The sequence below is a fragment of the Nannospalax galili genome, unplaced genomic scaffold (genome assembly GCF_000622305.1).
Source record: "Nannospalax galili isolate Female #2095 unplaced genomic scaffold, S.galili_v1.0 scaffold146, whole genome shotgun sequence".
Classification (NCBI taxonomy): Eukaryota; Metazoa; Chordata; class Mammalia; order Rodentia; family Spalacidae; genus Nannospalax; species Nannospalax galili.
In genome coordinates, this window is record NW_008357929.1 from 8161410 (window position 1) to 8177906 (window position 16497).

A 16497-nucleotide genomic window follows, 5' to 3' on the forward strand; every position below is an offset into this window, starting at 1 on the left:
TTTTTTTTTTTTTTTTTTTTTTTTTTTTTTTTTTTTTTTTTTTTTTTGAGACAGGGTCTCCCTGTAGCTAGCCCCAATTGGCCTGGAACTCACTATGGAGAAAAGGCTGGCCTTGAACTCACAGAGATCTGCCTGCCTCTTCCTTGGAGTGCTGGGTTTAAAGGCATACACCACCAGGCCTGGCCCTGACATTCTAGTCATCTTTTTAAAATGTCAGTCGGACCTGTAGATGTCTTATAGGGAAAGGCAGGGAAAGGATGGCTCAGCAGGGAAAGGTGCTTGCTGTGCAAGCCAGACATCTGAGTTTGATCCCTAGAACCTATAGGATGGAAGGAGAGAACCCACAGTGGAAGGAAAGAACTGACTCCTGCAAGTTGTCCTTTGACCTCCACATGCACACCCTCATACACACAAAATTTTAAAAATGAAACAAAGTACTTTTAAATACAAATCTGAAAATGTCCTTCCCCCTATAATCTTTAATTCTGAATTGTACACTTTAAAAGGATAAATTTTGAGGTACATAAATTATATATCAGTTTTTTTTATAAAAGCAAAATAGAAATATAGCTTGATTTACAAAGTCTCTCATGACATAGCCTGGTTTCCCTTCCTCCTCCCCATGCTGCACTTCCTTCTTCTTTTGAGCTCTCCACACACACAGCTAAAGTTTGCACTCTCCTCCACCTGTCCCCTTCCCCTCTCCCTCTTCACCTGACTGAAACCTCCTTGTCCTTCAGATCTCAGCTTCTGGTGACATTTCCCCAGAAGGCCTTCCCTGACCCCAGGGAAGGGGATAGTCATTCCTGCCGTGTGTTCCTGAGGCACTTCATACTTAGCTCTTTTGTAGCATTTTTATTTGTTTATTCATTCTGTGGATATTTATTGAGTAGCTGCTCTGGGCTGGGCACTGAACTAGGGACTAAGTATTTAGTGGAAAGAGAGAGATGATCTCTTTCCTCTTAGGGTATAAGAAGGGAAAACAGTGGACATTAAACAATTATATTATGGGGGCTGGAGGTGTAGATCAGTTGGTAGAGTACTCACCTAGCATTTACAAAGCCCTGAGTTCAATCCCCAGAATGGCATTAAAAACCTGGCACAGTGGTGCATGCTTATAATTCCAGCACTGGAGAGGTAGAGACAGGTGGCTCAAGGATCAGAAGTTCACAGTCAGGGCCTTCTAGATGACTCAGCAGCTAAAGGTGTTTGCTGAACAAGCCTGGTGACCTGAGACTGATCCCCAGACAGTATAAAGAGGAAGGAGAGAACTGACCCCATAAAGTCAACTAACTGACCTCCACATGCATGCCTCAGTATGTGCACCCATGGGCACACGTTACATACACTAATAATAACTTTTTTAAAGTTCAAGGTCATCCTCAGCTACCAGCAATTTTGAGGCCAACCTCAGCCACATGAGACCTTATCTGAAAGAAAAAGGACTGTAACATGCTAAAGGGACAGCTCAGTTGGTAAAATGCTCTCTGAGCAAGCATGAAGACCTGAGTTTGAATCCTTAGCACTCACACATGAAAAGGCAGGCATAAGCCGGACGTGGTGGTGCACGCCTTTAATCCCAGCACTTGGGAGGCAGAGGCAGAGGCAGGCAGATCTCTGTGAGTTCAAGGCCAGCCTGGTCTATATAGTGAGTTCCAGGACAGCTGGGGCTACAGGGAGACCCTGTCTCAAAAAAGACCAAAAAAAAAAAAAAAAAAAGGCAGGCACGAGCAGATGTGGTGGCTCACACTTAATCTCAGGCAGAAGCAGGCAGATCTTTTGTGAGTTCAAGGCAAGCCTGGTCTAAATAGCAAGTTTTCAGGCCAGTCAGGGCTACATATTAAGACCCTGTCAGGAAGAAAAAAAAAAAAAACGAGCCAGACATGAACAGCTGGTGCCTGTAATCCCAGCACTGGGGAGACAGAGACAAGTGCATCCTTAGAGCTCACTGGTCAACCAGCCTAGCCAAGTCAGTGAACTCCAGGTTCAGTGAGAAACTGTCTCAAAAAGTAAGGCAGAAACTGAGAAAGATGCTTGATATTTATCCCTGGCCTTCACCCTCATATATACACATCATACACACACACACACACACACACACACACACACACACACACACACACACACACAACCAAAACAAACAAACTACACTTTAAGTATAGTTGTGGTCATTAATACTGTCAACATGGCAGGATCTAGAATCATTGATGAGACTGCATCTATGCATGTCTGTGAAGGATTATCTCGATTAGGAAAAGTTTGGTAGGAAGACCCACCCTAAATTTGGGTAGTACCATTCCATGAGCTGAGGATCCCAGGGTGAATACAAAGGAGAAAACCAGCTGAGCACAAGCATCACTTTCTGCTTCCTGACCGGATGTGGCCAGCCTCCTCCTGCTCCTGCCTACCTTCCCTACTATGATGGACTGATCCTTTGGGTCTGTGAGCCTCAATAAGCCCATCCTTCCTTAAATTGATTTTTTTAGGTGTTTTGCTGCAACAACCAGACAAATAGCTGATATAAGGTATGTTTCAGAGCACCCTGAGAGGGTGTGACAAGAAACTTGAATAATTAGAGGGATGGGGGATACTTCTTTCAATGTGACATTTTAATTAAACAACTTAAACAGGAATTGGCCAAGTAAAGTAGAAGGTAGAATATTCCATGGAGACACAGCATGTGGAGAAGGCTTTGATAGAAGATGCTTGCCATCCATAAGAGTTTCCCAGTTAACTTTAGGAGAAGTAGGAAGCCTTTGAAGGCTTTAAATCCAAAAGCTTAAAAACTCCCTCTGACTACTGTGTAAATGTGGAAGCAGGGTGACAAGTAAAAGGCCCCCAAACTTCTCTGAATCTCCTAGTAAACTCCTAAGCTCCTTAAGGATTTTATGGTATCCACAGTCCTGAACTCTATACCTGTCATTTTAATGAACTGATTAAATGAAGGATGGAGCCAAGATAGCAGCTTATGTTTTCAAGCAAGTCCAGCTCAGTTACCAACATTCCACCTCCCCTACACAGTTCTGCAAAGACTACCTCTCCATCCCACCCTAGGCTGGGTTGGATGTTTTTCTCCTTTTGCTTCCAATGCATGTGTAATGGATTATATTTTCCAAAAACAGCCATAGTAATATCTCACACCCTGCATGCTCCTCTTCTGTTTGGTTTCTTGAGACAAGGTCTCCTATAGTTCACACTAGTCTTGAACTAATTAGCAGAGGTTGGCCTTGAATTTATCCTCCTCCCTCCACCACCAAAGTGCTGGGATTAAGGTGTACACACCATGCCCAGTCCACATTGTATGTTACAATGTCACATGCTCTCCCTACCAAAGATATGGTCCTGCTCCATATGGATTTGAGTATAGTATATATTATTCACCTTCACCTTGGTTCTTTGGGGGCTCACTCTTGGAACCCAGCTACTATGCAGTGAGGAAATCCAAGCTGCCCTGTGTAGAGATCCATATGAAGAAGAGAACTTCCAGGGTTGGGGATATAGCTCAGTGGAAGAGCATTTGCCTAGAATGCTGGAGATTCTGGGTTCAATCCCACAGCACTGAAAAGAAGAAAATGGATCTTCCATTCAGAAATCTACTCCAGTTTATATAGAAATGAGCTGTTTCCCATTGAACCCTGCCAGAATTGCAGATGCATTAGCAAAATATGTGATAGTAGGTGTTTAAAGCACTCAGTTTTGGGATGGTTTAACAGTAACTGAAACAGCATCCTGTGTTACAACAAGGTGGTACATGAATAGGCTATAAGTGCCTTGGTCCAAAGCCCAGCTCTGCCACTTGGTTAGTTGTATAACCTTTGACAAGTTATTTAACATCTCAGTATTCCAGTGTCATTATAAATTTTAAAAAATTGAATCTACCTCTTAAATCTATTGAGATTATGTGCTTAAATGTAAATAAATGCATAAGTGAATGTGTTTATGTATATACATGTATATGTATAGAGTATAGCTTTAGTTCTATCTCAGATTCTGCTGGGCATGGTCACTCACATCTATAATTCCAGTACTTCAGAGGTAGAGACAAAAGGATCAGGGGTTCAAGGCCAGCCTCAGCTACATAACAACTTTAAGACCAGGCTAGGTTACATGAGACCTTGTCTCAAAAAACAAAACTATCAAATGATCTTTTCTGGGATGATGACATGGCTCAGCAGGCAAAGACACTTGCCCCTAACCCTGAGGACCTTCATTGGATCCATGGGACCCACATGGTAGAAGGAGAGAACTGCCTCCTCCAGGTTGTCCATTGACTTCTGTATGTGCATTGTGGCATGTGCACACACATACACATACACAAATAAATTAAGATGTAATACAAGTTTTTAATGTAACAAATTATCTTTATTTACTTATTACCCATCAGAGTATAAGCACCAATAAAGCAGGACCCTCGTTTGTCTATTCACCTTTAAAACCCGAAGTGCCTGAAACAGTGCCAGACACAAAGTGCATATTGACTTCTTTTTGTTAATGGATGGATGCACAGCACTTGTGGGAGATGTCACTCATTCCTATCCAGTATATATTCTTTTGTTTGGGGTGTCATATAAAATATTGTCCCTGAGCCGGGCATGGTGACACATTCCTTTAATCATAGCACTCAGGAGGCAGAGGCAGGCAGATCTCTGTGAGTTTGAGTCCAGCCTGGTCTACATAGCAAGTTCCAGGACACCCAGAGCTACACAGTGAAATCCTGTCTCAAAAAGAAAGAGAAGAAAGAAAGAAAGAAAGAAAGAAAGAAAGAAAGAAAGAAAGAAAGAAAGAAAGAAAGAGAAAGAAGAAAGAAAGGAAGGAAAGAAAGAAAGAAGAAAGTAAACCATCTCAGATTCCTTTGTACCTATGTCATAATGTAATGCATTTCCTAGTCAGAGGTCTGCTGAGGACGTTGAATTATTTCTTTTGTCTTCTTGATGCAGGTACTGCCCTTCTTCTGCTCCCTTCTTTCCTGCCTGCAATACAGGCTAGAAAAAGAGCAGCCAAAACCTGATGAGGATGAGAATAAAATGGGGAAAAGGCACCTGAGACACTAATGATCTGGTGGAATTGCTGCTCCACTAACTACAGACCTCTTGTTATATGGATAAAATTAAATCTTCGTGGTTAAACTCCAACAACTAGGCTTCTGCTATGTGCTGCCAAATACTTTGGTGTATTAGCGAATAATATCTATCCTTTCAGACTGACCATTAAGACAAGCAGATACATGTCATCTTCCTTCTTGCTCAGTAGAAGGATGAGGACAATCTATCACTGCATACATCACTTACTATCCAGATTGCTTTAAATACTAGCAGAGATCATGCAGAAAGGGACACTAAATTATCTGAATTGCCCTGACTCCTGAACTCACATGGACTTAAAAGTGGGAGTTACATATAACATTCATTCTTGAAATAAGCATTTATTTGTTACACTTCTGTGTCAGGAAACCAGGTGTGGTGGCACATACCTTTAATCTCAGCACTCTGGAGGCAGAAGCAAGGCATAGTCTACATAGTGAGTTCCAGGCCAGCCAGAGCTACACAGTGAAACCCTGTCTCTAAAACAAAACAAAAATTTTGGGGCTGGGAAGATGGCTCAGTGGTTAGGAGGCTAAGAGTGCTTTCTGTTCTTCCAGAGGGGGTTCCCAGCACCCATTTTATCAGATTGGCTCACAACTACTTGTAACTCCAGCTCCAGGGAATCTGATGGCCTTCTCAGGCACCATACTCACATGCATAGCCCCCCACAACATACATACACAACTAAAAATAAAAATCTAAAAGTCATTCTCAAAAAGCTTACTTTTAAAATATCTATGTCAGGCATTATATGGCTTATGATTTGGCTGATTGGCCAAGTTCCCACTAAACAATAGCTCCCAGAGGGTACTAGGCAGAGCTGCTTCCAGTAGGGGAGAGGCTTGACTCCAGTAGTCTAAGATCTTCATCTCAGTCTTCATCACTGTCACCACTTTAATAGTCTCACTTCACTTAACACATGACCTTTTCTTTTTCTCTAGTGTTTCCAATGTGCCTAAAATATCCACATCCAGTACTTTTGTGTTTTTTAACATCTAATTTTATTTCCAAGATAAGAATAATTGGATCATTCAGGTTTCAAACTATGTGCTTTATTGTTTTTCCCATGTGCTATTGCTGAGCTATCAAAGTGGCTATTCTTCCAATATCAACCTATCTGTGAGCTTTCCTCAAACTCAGCTTTGGGGATTAACCCTATCCAGATGTCGTAACTGGGTATAACATGGTCTAAAGCCCAAATGAGCCAGACATCGCCTCACTATAAGGCACAACCAGATTTTTAAAAAATAGAAGCTGGAGAGATGGCTCAGTGGTTAAGAGTATTGCTCTTACACAGGACCCAGGTTCAGTTCCCAGCACCTAAATGGCAGCTAACAACCATCCATAACTACAGTTCCAGGAGATCCTATGCCTACTTCTGGTCTCTGTAACCACTTCATGCATATAGTACACAGATATACATGTAGGCAAAACCCTCATACACATAAACTACAAATTAAAAATTTAAAAATAGGATAATAGTAAAATACTTCAGCTTAATTATTAACTTAGCTCTAAAGGTTAAAGCTTTAGGAATTTCTGTCATGGGAACATAGCAGGTTTGACATGGGTTGAGACATCATTAAGACTGATGCCAGGAATCCTGGGACCACTTTGTTAATTATGATAGTTTACTTTTGAGGCTTTTAAAATTATTTTTGAATAATTGTAACTACTATTGTAGGCAGGGGGTTGGGCAGTTTTTGGAATCAGATGGAAATTATAGCTTTTTTAAAAAAACTTTTTTCCTCTCCAAAATAGCATACACAGAGAATATTCAGAAAGTTTCAGGATGTCCAGATAATTTTCCATGAAGGTGGAACCTTTTTCTATAGCATAATTGATATTTTATCATGTTGTATTTTTAATTTGCCTTTTGTGTGTGTGTGTGTGTGTGTGTGTGTGTGTGTGTGTGTGTGTTATCACGAAAGAGTGTACAGATTCCCTCCTTCAAATAAAATGCATGCTATTTTATTACCCCAACGATGTATGTGTACTGGGACCAGTATGCAGAAAATTTTGCCAGTTGAGTCCTTTGAAGCTGAAGCTGCTGTGGTTTACTGGGAATGGGCAACTCTCAACATTCCATCCTTCACCCCATCTCCTTCCAGCACCTAAGAAAGTAGTCACCACAAGAAGACTTGTATCCTACACTCGTGTTGTATTTAATTTCTAGGTTTTAGCCTGAGGCATTAGTTACATACGCCTCATGTCAATATTCAGTTTTAGATACTTAGAGAGCAAGGTAGCGTCTCCTGTAAAGCATTATACCAAAATAAATAAATCTCTAAGTATTAATATACTCTGAAATTTTATAGCTGGGCATAGTGGTGCATGGTAGTATAGACCTGCAACCCCAGCACTCAAGAAGCTGAAGCAAGAGGATTATGAGTTTAAGGCAAGACTGTACTTTTGTCTTAAAAAAATACAGTGATGTTTTCATTCATGTCTTAACTCTGCACCTCACCCCATACACACCTATCCTTCCAGGGATTTTTTTCAGTACTAGGCATCAAACTTGGGGCCTTGTGCATGTCAGACAAGTGCTCTACCACTGAACTACATCTCAAGCTACACCCACCCATACTCATCTACTACTTATCCTACACCATGAATAACTTCTTAAGTTGTGCATTTCTTCGCATGCTTATGGAAAAAAATTAAAGTCAGGTATAAACCTAATGTTAATAGAATGCTGACAGTTTGCACCTCCACCCCCGAATTTCCCTGTCTTATTAGTTTTAGTGTCTGTTGCTGTGATAAAATGACCAAAAACAACATGGGGAGGAAAGGGTTAATTATGCCTTATACTTTTAAAAAAATATTTATGTTTATGTGTATGAGTGTATTGCCTGCATGTATGTGAGTGCACCTGTGCAATGCCGAGGGGGTCAGAAGAGGGCGTCGGATTCCCCTGGAACTGGAGTTAAGGACGGTTCTTAGCTGCCCTATGGGTGCTGGGAATTGAACCAGGGTCCTCTGGAAGAGCTGTCAGTGCTCTTAACCTCTGAGCCCCAACTCAGCTACTTTTCTTATACAATCCAGGCACAGCAGCCAAGGGATAGCACCACCCACAGGGGGTTAGGCCCTCCTCTATCAATTAACAGTTAAGAAAATGCCTCACAGACATGCCCACAGACCAGTATCATGGAGGAAATTCTATTGAAATTAACCTCTTCCCAAATGACTCTAGTTGTCAAGGTGACAAAAAACTAACCAGCATATTCCGTCCCCCACTGTAAGTCTCAAAGCCTACTTTGAATTCTAACTTCTTTGGAAGTTGCGTTTCCCCTCCAATAGCCCCTCTCCCTGACTCTTTAGTCGTTACAGCCACCTGGTGGCCATAGCAGAAATAACAGGTTGATCACCCCCAAATACCTCTAATTGAGTGAAGAAAACTGCAGTTATTTTGAGTCTTGGATCTGTGGATGCAGGGAAAGAGACATCTGTAGATAAGAGGCTGCCTAGCACCCCAGAGCCAGACATCCTATCTCTTGGTCCCACCTTGTCTCCAGGACACATCATCCTACCCACAGACGGATGAATTCCTTGACATCTGAGTTCATTCAATCCAAATTTATTGAGCAACAGCGAGGTGCTCGGAAAAGGAAATACAGCAGTGAACAAGAATTCCGCCCTCATGAGCTTACAATCTAGCATCCAGACATTTGCATCCATGATTTAACGTAATTTTACAGTGATAAGAATACTGAAAAATGTGTAGTACTGAGGAAAACCCAGGGGAAGGATGGGGCAGAGAAGAAAATTTAATCTAAGAAACTTAGGATCAGCTAGGTGGGAAGTAAAGCTGTGGTGAGCTGAGAGAACACTCTGTCATGACTGGCAGGCAAGAAGTCATTTCATGAACAGAAAGGTGGCCAAGCTATCTGGGGCAGAGAGAAGACATGCAAGGCAGGCAGGCCTGACTTATGCAGGGTTCTTGGAATTTAGGGCTTTATTCCAAAAGTAAATAGAAACCACTGAAGACTCCGAAGCAGGAAAAGTAAGATGTTTAGGGTTGTTTTTCAGAACTCACTCTGACTGCAGTGTATAGAAGGCAGATGTGGAAAGAAAATAAGAAGTTTCCTGCCAGGCGTGGTGGCGCATGCCTTTAATACCAGCACTCGGGAGTCAAAGGCAGGGGGATCTCTGTGAGTTCAAGGCCAGCCTGGTCTACATAGTGAGTTCCAGGACAGCTGGGGCTACAGGGAGACCCTGTCTCAAAAAGACCAAAAAAAGAAAAAAGAAAAAAAAAAGTTTCCTAGCAATGTGGGCAAATAGCGATGGTTATTTAGAGAAAAAAACATGGATTCCAAAGATTTTGGGGGACAGAATCTACTTGATGAGTGCTTGGGTATATGAGGAAAGTTGTGTGTTTCTGGCAAGAGGTACTGAAGTAGGATACTGTGGAAGAGACAAGTTTGAGCAGAGTGAGCACATTCCACAGGCACAGGCCACAGGTTGTCATAGGAGGAACAGCATGGCTCTGGTTCTCAAATAGCTAAGAACTAGTTGAATAGACAAGATATACATGAGGTCATTTCAGAGTTGAGTAACAATTGATTCATTAATTCATGGGTTCCTAACCCGGACTGATGGAGGCCCTCAGCCTCAGGGTATTCAGAAATGCTGAAATCAACAGGGATGTCCCCACCTTTGTGCTTGCTTCCCATGGTCAGCCCTTCAGAAAACCATGCAGCCACCCAGCATCTATCTCATGGGGGCCACATTCCCCTATACTGGAGCCTGAGGCCCCAACCAGGAAGATGCACTCTCCTTGATTCATTTTTGTCTGCTGCTACAGAGATGTTCATTGATTGGTTATTCTCAGTTCCCCTCCATAGCTATGGTTAAAGGGAACCAAACCACTATGGTGGTTCTCCTTTGGTCACCAGGAGAGTTGTCTGCCTCCCTAAGCTCCTTTATGCCTGACTCCATTGAGCCTCTACTTTTTAAAAATTTTTATTTTATGTGTATGCATGTATTGCCTACATGTAGGTAAGTGCACCCATGTAGTGCAATGCCCACGGAAGACAGAAGAGGCTGTCGAATCCCCTGGAACTGGAGTTACAGACAGTTGTTAGCTGCCATGTGGGTGCTGGGATTCGAACCCAGGTCTTCTGTAAGAACAACCAGTGTTCTTAACCACCGAGCCATCTCTCCAGCCCTGAGCCTCTCTACTTTTAGAGTCACCATCTTACAAAGTCAACCCTGCCTTCCTTGTATTCTGTAAGTAGCAGGTCCTACTGTGGAAAGACAAAAAAAAAAAAAAAAAAAAAAAGAGGGGGGGGGTGGCTCCCTCATCAAAATGTCCTGATCTACAGGCCCTTTCTCCACTCCAGTTTTTCCTGGAGTCAGTAAATATCTAGCTTGTTGCCTCAAAACAGAAATCCTGCTATGATATCTTCAATCAAGGAAGCAGCCTCAATAGCTATTACTTGGCTGATAGCCTTCCCTGCCTCCTCTTTGTCCAGGGAATACTCTGATAATTAACTCCCTTCAAACACAAAACTGTTGACTACACAATAGGCCCACAGTTTCCCATTGTGTAACAAGGCTAGGACCAGCTCACATTCCAAATACTTGGTCAGAGTCACCACCACCCTTTAATTCTAGCAGTCAGAGAGGCAGAAGCAGGCTGATTTCTCTAAGTTTGAGGCAAGCCCATCTACATAGCAAGTTCCAGGCCAGCTGGGCTACAGCAAGACCCTATCTTAACAAACAAAAAATACAAACAAAACAACAACAAAAAACCCCCAAAACCCAAATAGTTGGTCTGAGAGCAGTTAGCATGAGGTTAGACATTGAACTGCCCATTTACACTGAAAAGAGCCTGGCTTGCAAAGTTGGGCAGATTTTGATTTGCATTGTGGCTCTAATGGTTACTAACTAGTGTGCCCTTGTGCTATGGAAATTCCCAAGGAATTATCTGTGAAATAGTATTAATGGTATTCACTTTATAGGATAGATGTATTAGAGTATAAAACCTCCAGCATAATATCTATCCTGAATTAACAAAAAACCATCCGTGTTTTCTTGGGTTTCAGCTGCTCAACAGTCCTCTAAAAGGAAATAAACTAGTTTTGTATGTTTGGTGATAGTCATTTCCTAATCCTGTCTTTGTAAATCCCATCTTCCTACAACTCTCATTCCCATGACTGCCAAAAACGTTCTCCCATCCTTTCATTCCTGTGTATCACTCTCTTGGCTATCAAGAAGTTCTGCCTGAACTCTGATGCCTCTATATAGACCTAATCCAAGTTGTCTGTCATTTCTAAGGAGTACTTCACTTCTAGGATTCCCCCTAATATTCTTAGAGAAAAATCATAAAGGAACTAGGGACAAAGGCCCTTACACTTCAGAAAGGCATGAGAACCACAGGCCAGTCCCCAGAGGGGAATGGAGGTCTAGGCCCAGTGACTACACACCCGAGCTTCTTTTCGTCAAGGCATAGAAAAAGGCAAACTCAAATCTACACGAGCACACATCTCCTATAGTTCTGTGAGGTCATCATTGAAGTAGAGCAGTATTGCAGGTGTGTGGAGTGTACCATCCATATTGAGAAAGTCAAATTCTTCTTCCTCATCCCGGATCCCATTTTCTTCCAGGGTATGATCCATGTTCAGGTTCTTCCCATCATATTTCCATGTGTAGCTGGAAGCATGTGCATTATAGGGGAGATAGCGGTGTAGGATTTCCCACATTGACTCCAGAGCCCCCACCTGGAGAACACAGATGTATTCACCAGTAGAATTCTATATGAAACACACACACACACCCCAAACACCAGAGAAGGGCCCTAATTCCTAACTCCTTTATGATTTGCTCTAAGAAAATTAGGGAGACTACCAGAAGTGCATTAGTCCCAAGAAATGACAGAGCTCAGATCTGAGTGCTTCCTTGGGCAGACAGGATTAGGAAATGACTAGCACCACCTTCAGGAACTCATCTCCAAAGCTGAAACTCCAGTGAACAATGAAGACACCCAAGTTCTACCTTTATGGAAGCTTCATCTAACGAAGAGATAACCCAATAGAGCCAAAGGCAGTGCCCCCTCACTTTATCCTTGCAATGGAATAGAATGAGTCCAATTGCTGTCCAAAGCAGCAAGTAAGTCCTTTCTAAGGACCATCATCACTAACATGTTGTCCTGGACCTAGGAAGGAGACTCTGGTAGCTGTGATCCAAACATACTTCTAGAATTCCCAATTCTGCTTGGGTGGTGTGCTTTCTGTGTCACATCAAAAATGTGAAGGGGGTAAATACAGCTACCAGTGGTTACAAACTGGAGCGCTGTTAAGATTTCTGGTTCTCTAGTCTGTCTCTAGGCACCAGCTCTCACCTGCAGTGTATGCTCCTGCGATGTGAGTGTGTTAATAATACGGATGTTCCGGGTCTTGGCAGACAGTCGCCCCACCTGATAATTCGACCCTTTCCACCAGGACTTGCCGAAATCATTGGCCCAGTCAGAACGGGGCAGCTGAGGCGGGACGTGCACGAAGCGGCCCCTCGGGGTACGATATCTCAAGCATCCTGTCAGCGGGTCTATGTGCTTTCGGATCTTTAAAGCAAAGTTTGTGACACAAGGTTCGGAGAGGTCACTATTTCAGGTTCTGGTTATTCCCGGCTGTCCTTCCCTATACCCATTCTCCAGTGCAGAGTCCACCATCCCCAGATTCCAACCGAGCTTACGTCTCTGGTCTTTGGATCAAACCAGTGGCTAATGTCCTGGCCAGCAACTTCCAGGATGGGTTTCAACAGCAGGTTCCCTGGGAAGGAGCAGCAAGCTGTCAAAGCCGGCCACCCAAGAGCCAGCTCCAGCTCGCCAGCCCTGTCCCAAGGTGTGGCCCTTACCCTTGTACTCCTCTGCAAGCGGCGTTAGGTCGTACACACATCCCAGGTAAGACACCCAAAGGTTTTCGGGCTGGTTGTGTTCTGCTACCTCGTTTGGCGTGAAATACCGACGATGAAAATACTCAAAGTCCGGTCCAGCCACTAGGCCCCGGCGCTGCATGGCTCCTGTTCTCACCGGGACCGGCTCCCTTAGCTACTTCAGAGCTCCTCAGCACTCTAGTCACAAGTTCCCCCAGTCCCGGAGCTGCGGGGAGTGCGTTTGCCGCTGACATGGAAACCATTGTCCTTTTCCGGCTACCGTCGACTCAGATTAACACGTAGCAAGGAGGGGCTGGAACTGCGCGTTTTCACGGGAAATAGTCTGACTCCGGTATGGGCATAAAATGATTAATTTAGTTCCTGGAGAAAACGGACGCATTCTTCTTTGATCGAGGGATCTAGGCTACACGCAGTATTTAGGAAAAGTTGTATCCTAAGACAGGAAAGCATTGTGAGAAGGCTAGAACAGAGGTAATTCTCACCAACTTTCTGGGGCTCTAAAGGATGTATAAGAAATTACAGGTAAAGTTCTCGCGATATAACTGTCTACCAACGCGCCCTGGCTGAAGGAGAAGCTCGCGAGACCTCCGCAATAGTAGGAGGTGTGGCGATCTCACGAAAGGAAAGCGTTTTGGGAGCACTCGCGAGATCTCGGACCACCCGACCCTAAAACGTTCTTAGGAAGTTTAAGGGCCTGGAGGAAGCCCGGGGGCAAATGGCCGGGGCAGGGCCAACAGTGCTCCTGCGAGAGGAGAACGGCTGTTGCAGCCGGCGTCAGAGCAGCTCCAGCGCCGGGGTTAGCGTGGGCTTGGGTTCCGGAGAAGCAGTCGGGCAGCAAGATGGGGCTGAGAGGGAAGGGCGACCGGGAGAAGATGTAATCGGAACTGCAGCTCCCGGCAGCCCCCGGGCTTCGGGCACGCCTCGCGGACTGCTGGGAGCTGTGGTTCCGCGGGCGGGTGTGCTGCCTGAACTGCGCGGTCAGAGAGCGTGTCCTGCTCCTCGCAGGACTCTGACGGCGAAGGTGAGGACTCGCCAGCTGCGCGTGCCCGGCAGCAACTAGAGGCGCTGCTCAACAAGACTATGCGCATTCGTATGACAGATGGGAGGACGCTAGTTGGCTGCTTCCTTTGTACGGATCGCGACTGTAATGTCATCCTCGGCTCTGCGCAGGAGTTCCTCAAGCCGTCGGGTCAGTGCCCGGGGAATTCACACATGCCTGGGAATGTGGTGAAAACTCACGGGCAAAGCATTTCCCCTTCCGGGCTTTTTTCCCCGGCTTAGAAGGGGCGGGACAGATGCTGGCCTGCCTTCCTGATGCTCTTACCCTTTTTTCCAGATTCTTTCTCTGCGGGGGAACCCCGTGTGCTGGGTCTAGCCATGGTACCCGGACACCACATCGTTTCTATTGAGGTGCAAAGGGAGAGCCTGGCAGGGGCCCCGTATCTCTGACCACGACCGCACATTTTTGAGACCATTAAACCTATAATTAAAGTGGCCTGTGTCTGCATGCGGATCGGATGTTGGGTCAAGGATACCATACCCCACCCCGAGAGGAGGGGATTTATCTGAGTTTAGTAGCATTCTCAACCCTCCCTCTCAACCTAATGATCAGGAGCACCAAAGCCTCCCTCAAGTTGTTAGCTGCAGACCAACAGGCCTTTAGGCGTGGGCCCCTCCATTTTCCCTCCCACGCAGCTGCTCCAGATTGTGGCGGGGGCGGGGGGGTGTCATCCTGTTCCGGAAGCCCCATTGTTTCCCACCCCGGCCTGGCAATACTGAGTTCCTCTACGCTGGGGTCAGAGAACGGGCTCGGGTCCCCAAGGGGAGTTAGGTAGGCTGCCGAAACAGGGCCTCCTCTGCTCTATTGATGGGGAGGTGACATTGGGGTCAGGGTCAGAACTCTAGGGTCTGACCAGGAAGAACGGACTAGTGCGATAAGGGCAAGGCAGGATGCTGAAGGATGCTCTGGTCTGCGCATTTGTAGTCTCGGATTCGTTTCCTGCTCCTGGGTAGGGGCGATTGTGTTTGTGCCACCCGTATTCAAAGTGCATTCATTTTATAATTTCTTTTATTGGTGTAGTCGTTTCTTCCCTATCCTTGCCTCTCAGTCCCATAAACATTAGAGAAGCTGCAGCAGAAAAGGAGGGCACAAGGTTCAACTCTTCTGTTCACTCCAAGGGAGGGGAAGAAGGGAAGGCGTGCAGGGTCCAGCCCAAATGTTCAAGATCCAGATGTGGGTAGTAAGAGTAGATTTTCTGGGGCATGGGAGTTTTGCCGCCATTGGGTCCACAGATGCTGCTGTTCACCACAGGGATGCTAGGACCTGACCCGTGCAAAGGGTAAGGAAGCAGGGCGGAACAGAATACACCTGGGCTTCAAGTCCTCGGGCCGCCAGGAGGGAGAATTGTCGACTTGGATTCTTGACTCAAACGCACCTCAGACCCAGACCTTTCCCGGTGTGGAAACGGTCTGGGATGCTGGCGAGGCCGGGGTTTGCCTGGGCTGTGAGGCGCGGCGGCGCCTGTAGAGGGCTCGGCTGTAGGGCACCAGGCAATCGGCCAGGCGGAGGCGCAGGCAGAGACGGCGGTAGCTGGCCAGGGCAAGCACGAGCAGCGGCACGAGAAGCAGGAATCCAGTAACCAGTAGGGCGGTGAAGCCCGGGTCCCTTAGGTGCGCGGTGCAAGGGGGCGCCTGGGAGCGCAGGAACTGTGGGAGAAGAGGCATCAGACGCCAGCCGAACCGGGCCACACTGTAACCGGAACGGAATGCGTTGTGGCCCAAAGACCTCCCCCCAACCCGCATACACTGGGGCACAAGCTCACCTGAGAGTGGCAGAGGAAGCCGAAGCCCAGCATGGTGACAGCGGGTAACAAGATTGTCCCCAGCACCAGCGCCAGCAGGACGAGATTGAAGGCAGCCACCAGCAGATTCTGAGCTGTTACTAGCACAGCACAGGCCCAGCAGTCTAGGGGATCCCGGGGCTCCGGGCCGCCGCCAACAATGGGTCGCTGTGCTCCGGGGACATCCGCCATGGCCTGGTTGGTTACCGCCCGGCAGGGCCTCGGCCCTTATAGCCCTCTTTCCTGCCCCTCCCCTGGAGCAGCCTCTCCCCTCCCCACCCCCCACCACCTTATCCTGGAATGCCGCTCTAGGATTAGGCACCCCCATCCCAAGAAGCGGACCACAGCTCTGGACATTCCACAGGCGCCTGGGGAGGGGCTCGCCACCGCCGTGTCTGACCAGTCCTCCCATCAATCAATCTCGGTCTCTCGGCCCTCCAACCGATAGTCTTCCCAGTTACCACCAGCACATTATCAAAACACAAGGTTTTTTTTTTATTTTATTTTTAATATTAATATTCTCACACAAAAAAATCACCGAAAATAGGGTAGGGTTGGGAAGACCCCTCTGCCCCTGGAGCAGAGAGACAGTGCAGTGCGAGGGGGCGGGACTGTAAACCCCCCACCCCTCCGCAGCCCCAGCGGGACAAAAAAAAAAACCAACTAAGAAAATGAAAATAAAG

General features: G+C 45.9%; 4 protein-coding genes across 5 annotated transcripts in view; 1 reads left to right on the forward strand and 3 right to left on the reverse strand.

Moving 5' to 3' along the window:
- Positions 1-12562, reverse strand: part of Chd3 (chromodomain helicase DNA binding protein 3) — a 57275-nt gene extending 44713 nt beyond the window's left edge. Inside the window, exon 1 of the mRNA XM_029557547.1 lies at positions 12424-12562. Coding sequence (XP_029413407.1) covers positions 12424-12539 — 116 coding nt within the window. The 5' untranslated portion in view covers positions 12540-12562. The remainder of the gene's footprint in view (positions 1-12423) is intronic.
- A 112-nt stretch (positions 12563-12674) lies between these two features.
- LOC103752111 (cytochrome b5 domain-containing protein 1) lies at positions 12675-13147 on the reverse strand. The gene is made up of 2 exons (XM_029557548.1): positions 12936-13147; positions 12675-12850 (listed from the first exon to the last, which is right to left on the reverse strand). Exons 1-2 carry the CDS (start codon positions 13093-13095, stop codon positions 12699-12701), a joined length of 312 nt encoding a protein of 103 aa, XP_029413408.1. The 5' UTR covers positions 13096-13147; the 3' UTR covers positions 12675-12698.
- A 182-nt stretch (positions 13148-13329) lies between these two features.
- On the forward strand, positions 13330-14469 carry Naa38 (N(alpha)-acetyltransferase 38, NatC auxiliary subunit). 2 transcript variants are annotated; one of them, XM_008855780.3, is made up of 3 exons: positions 13330-13496; positions 13980-14163; positions 14311-14469. In XM_008855780.3, the coding sequence occupies exons 1-3, from the start codon at positions 13479-13481 to the stop codon at positions 14421-14423; spliced, it is 315 nt and encodes a 104-aa protein (XP_008854002.1). In that variant the 5' UTR covers positions 13330-13478; the 3' UTR covers positions 14424-14469. The 2 variants fall into 2 exon arrangements, with proteins under 2 accessions (XP_008854002.1, XP_008854001.1); XM_008855779.2 differs by lacking the exon at positions 13330-13496 and adding an exon at positions 13578-13770.
- Positions 14470-15024: 555 nt separating this feature from the next.
- Tmem88 (transmembrane protein 88) lies at positions 15025-16058 on the reverse strand. The gene is made up of 2 exons (XM_008855782.3): positions 15797-16058; positions 15025-15680 (listed from the first exon to the last, which is right to left on the reverse strand). The coding sequence occupies exons 1-2, from the start codon at positions 16004-16006 to the stop codon at positions 15411-15413; spliced, it is 480 nt and encodes a 159-aa protein (XP_008854004.1). The 5' UTR covers positions 16007-16058; the 3' UTR covers positions 15025-15410.
- Positions 16059-16497: the final 439 nt, after the last annotated feature.

Excerpts from the sequence above, each read along its gene's own strand:
- LOC103752111 (XM_029557548.1), bottom strand. The coding sequence starts at position 13,095 with ATGCAGCGCCGGGGCCTAGTGGCTGGACCGGACTTTGAGTATTTTCAT. Across the intron at positions 12,851-12,935 it reads GCTTGCAGAGGAGTACAAGG|GGAACCTGCTGTTGAAACCC; the intron begins GTAAGGGCCACA and ends GCTCCTTCCCAG.
- Naa38 (XM_008855779.2), top strand. The coding sequence starts at position 13,690 with ATGGCCGGGGCAGGGCCAACAGTGCTCCTGCGAGAGGAGAACGGCTGT. Across the intron at positions 13,771-13,979 it reads AGAGCAGCTCCAGCGCCGGG|GACTCTGACGGCGAAGGTGA; the intron begins GTTAGCGTGGGC and ends TGCTCCTCGCAG. Across the intron at positions 14,164-14,310 it reads GGAGTTCCTCAAGCCGTCGG|ATTCTTTCTCTGCGGGGGAA; the intron begins GTCAGTGCCCGG and ends CCTTTTTTCCAG.
- Tmem88 (XM_008855782.3), bottom strand. The coding sequence starts at position 16,006 with ATGGCGGATGTCCCCGGAGCACAGCGACCCATTGTTGGCGGCGGCCCG. Across the intron at positions 15,681-15,796 it reads GCTTCCTCTGCCACTCTCAG|TTCCTGCGCTCCCAGGCGCC; the intron begins GTGAGCTTGTGC and ends CTTCTCCCACAG.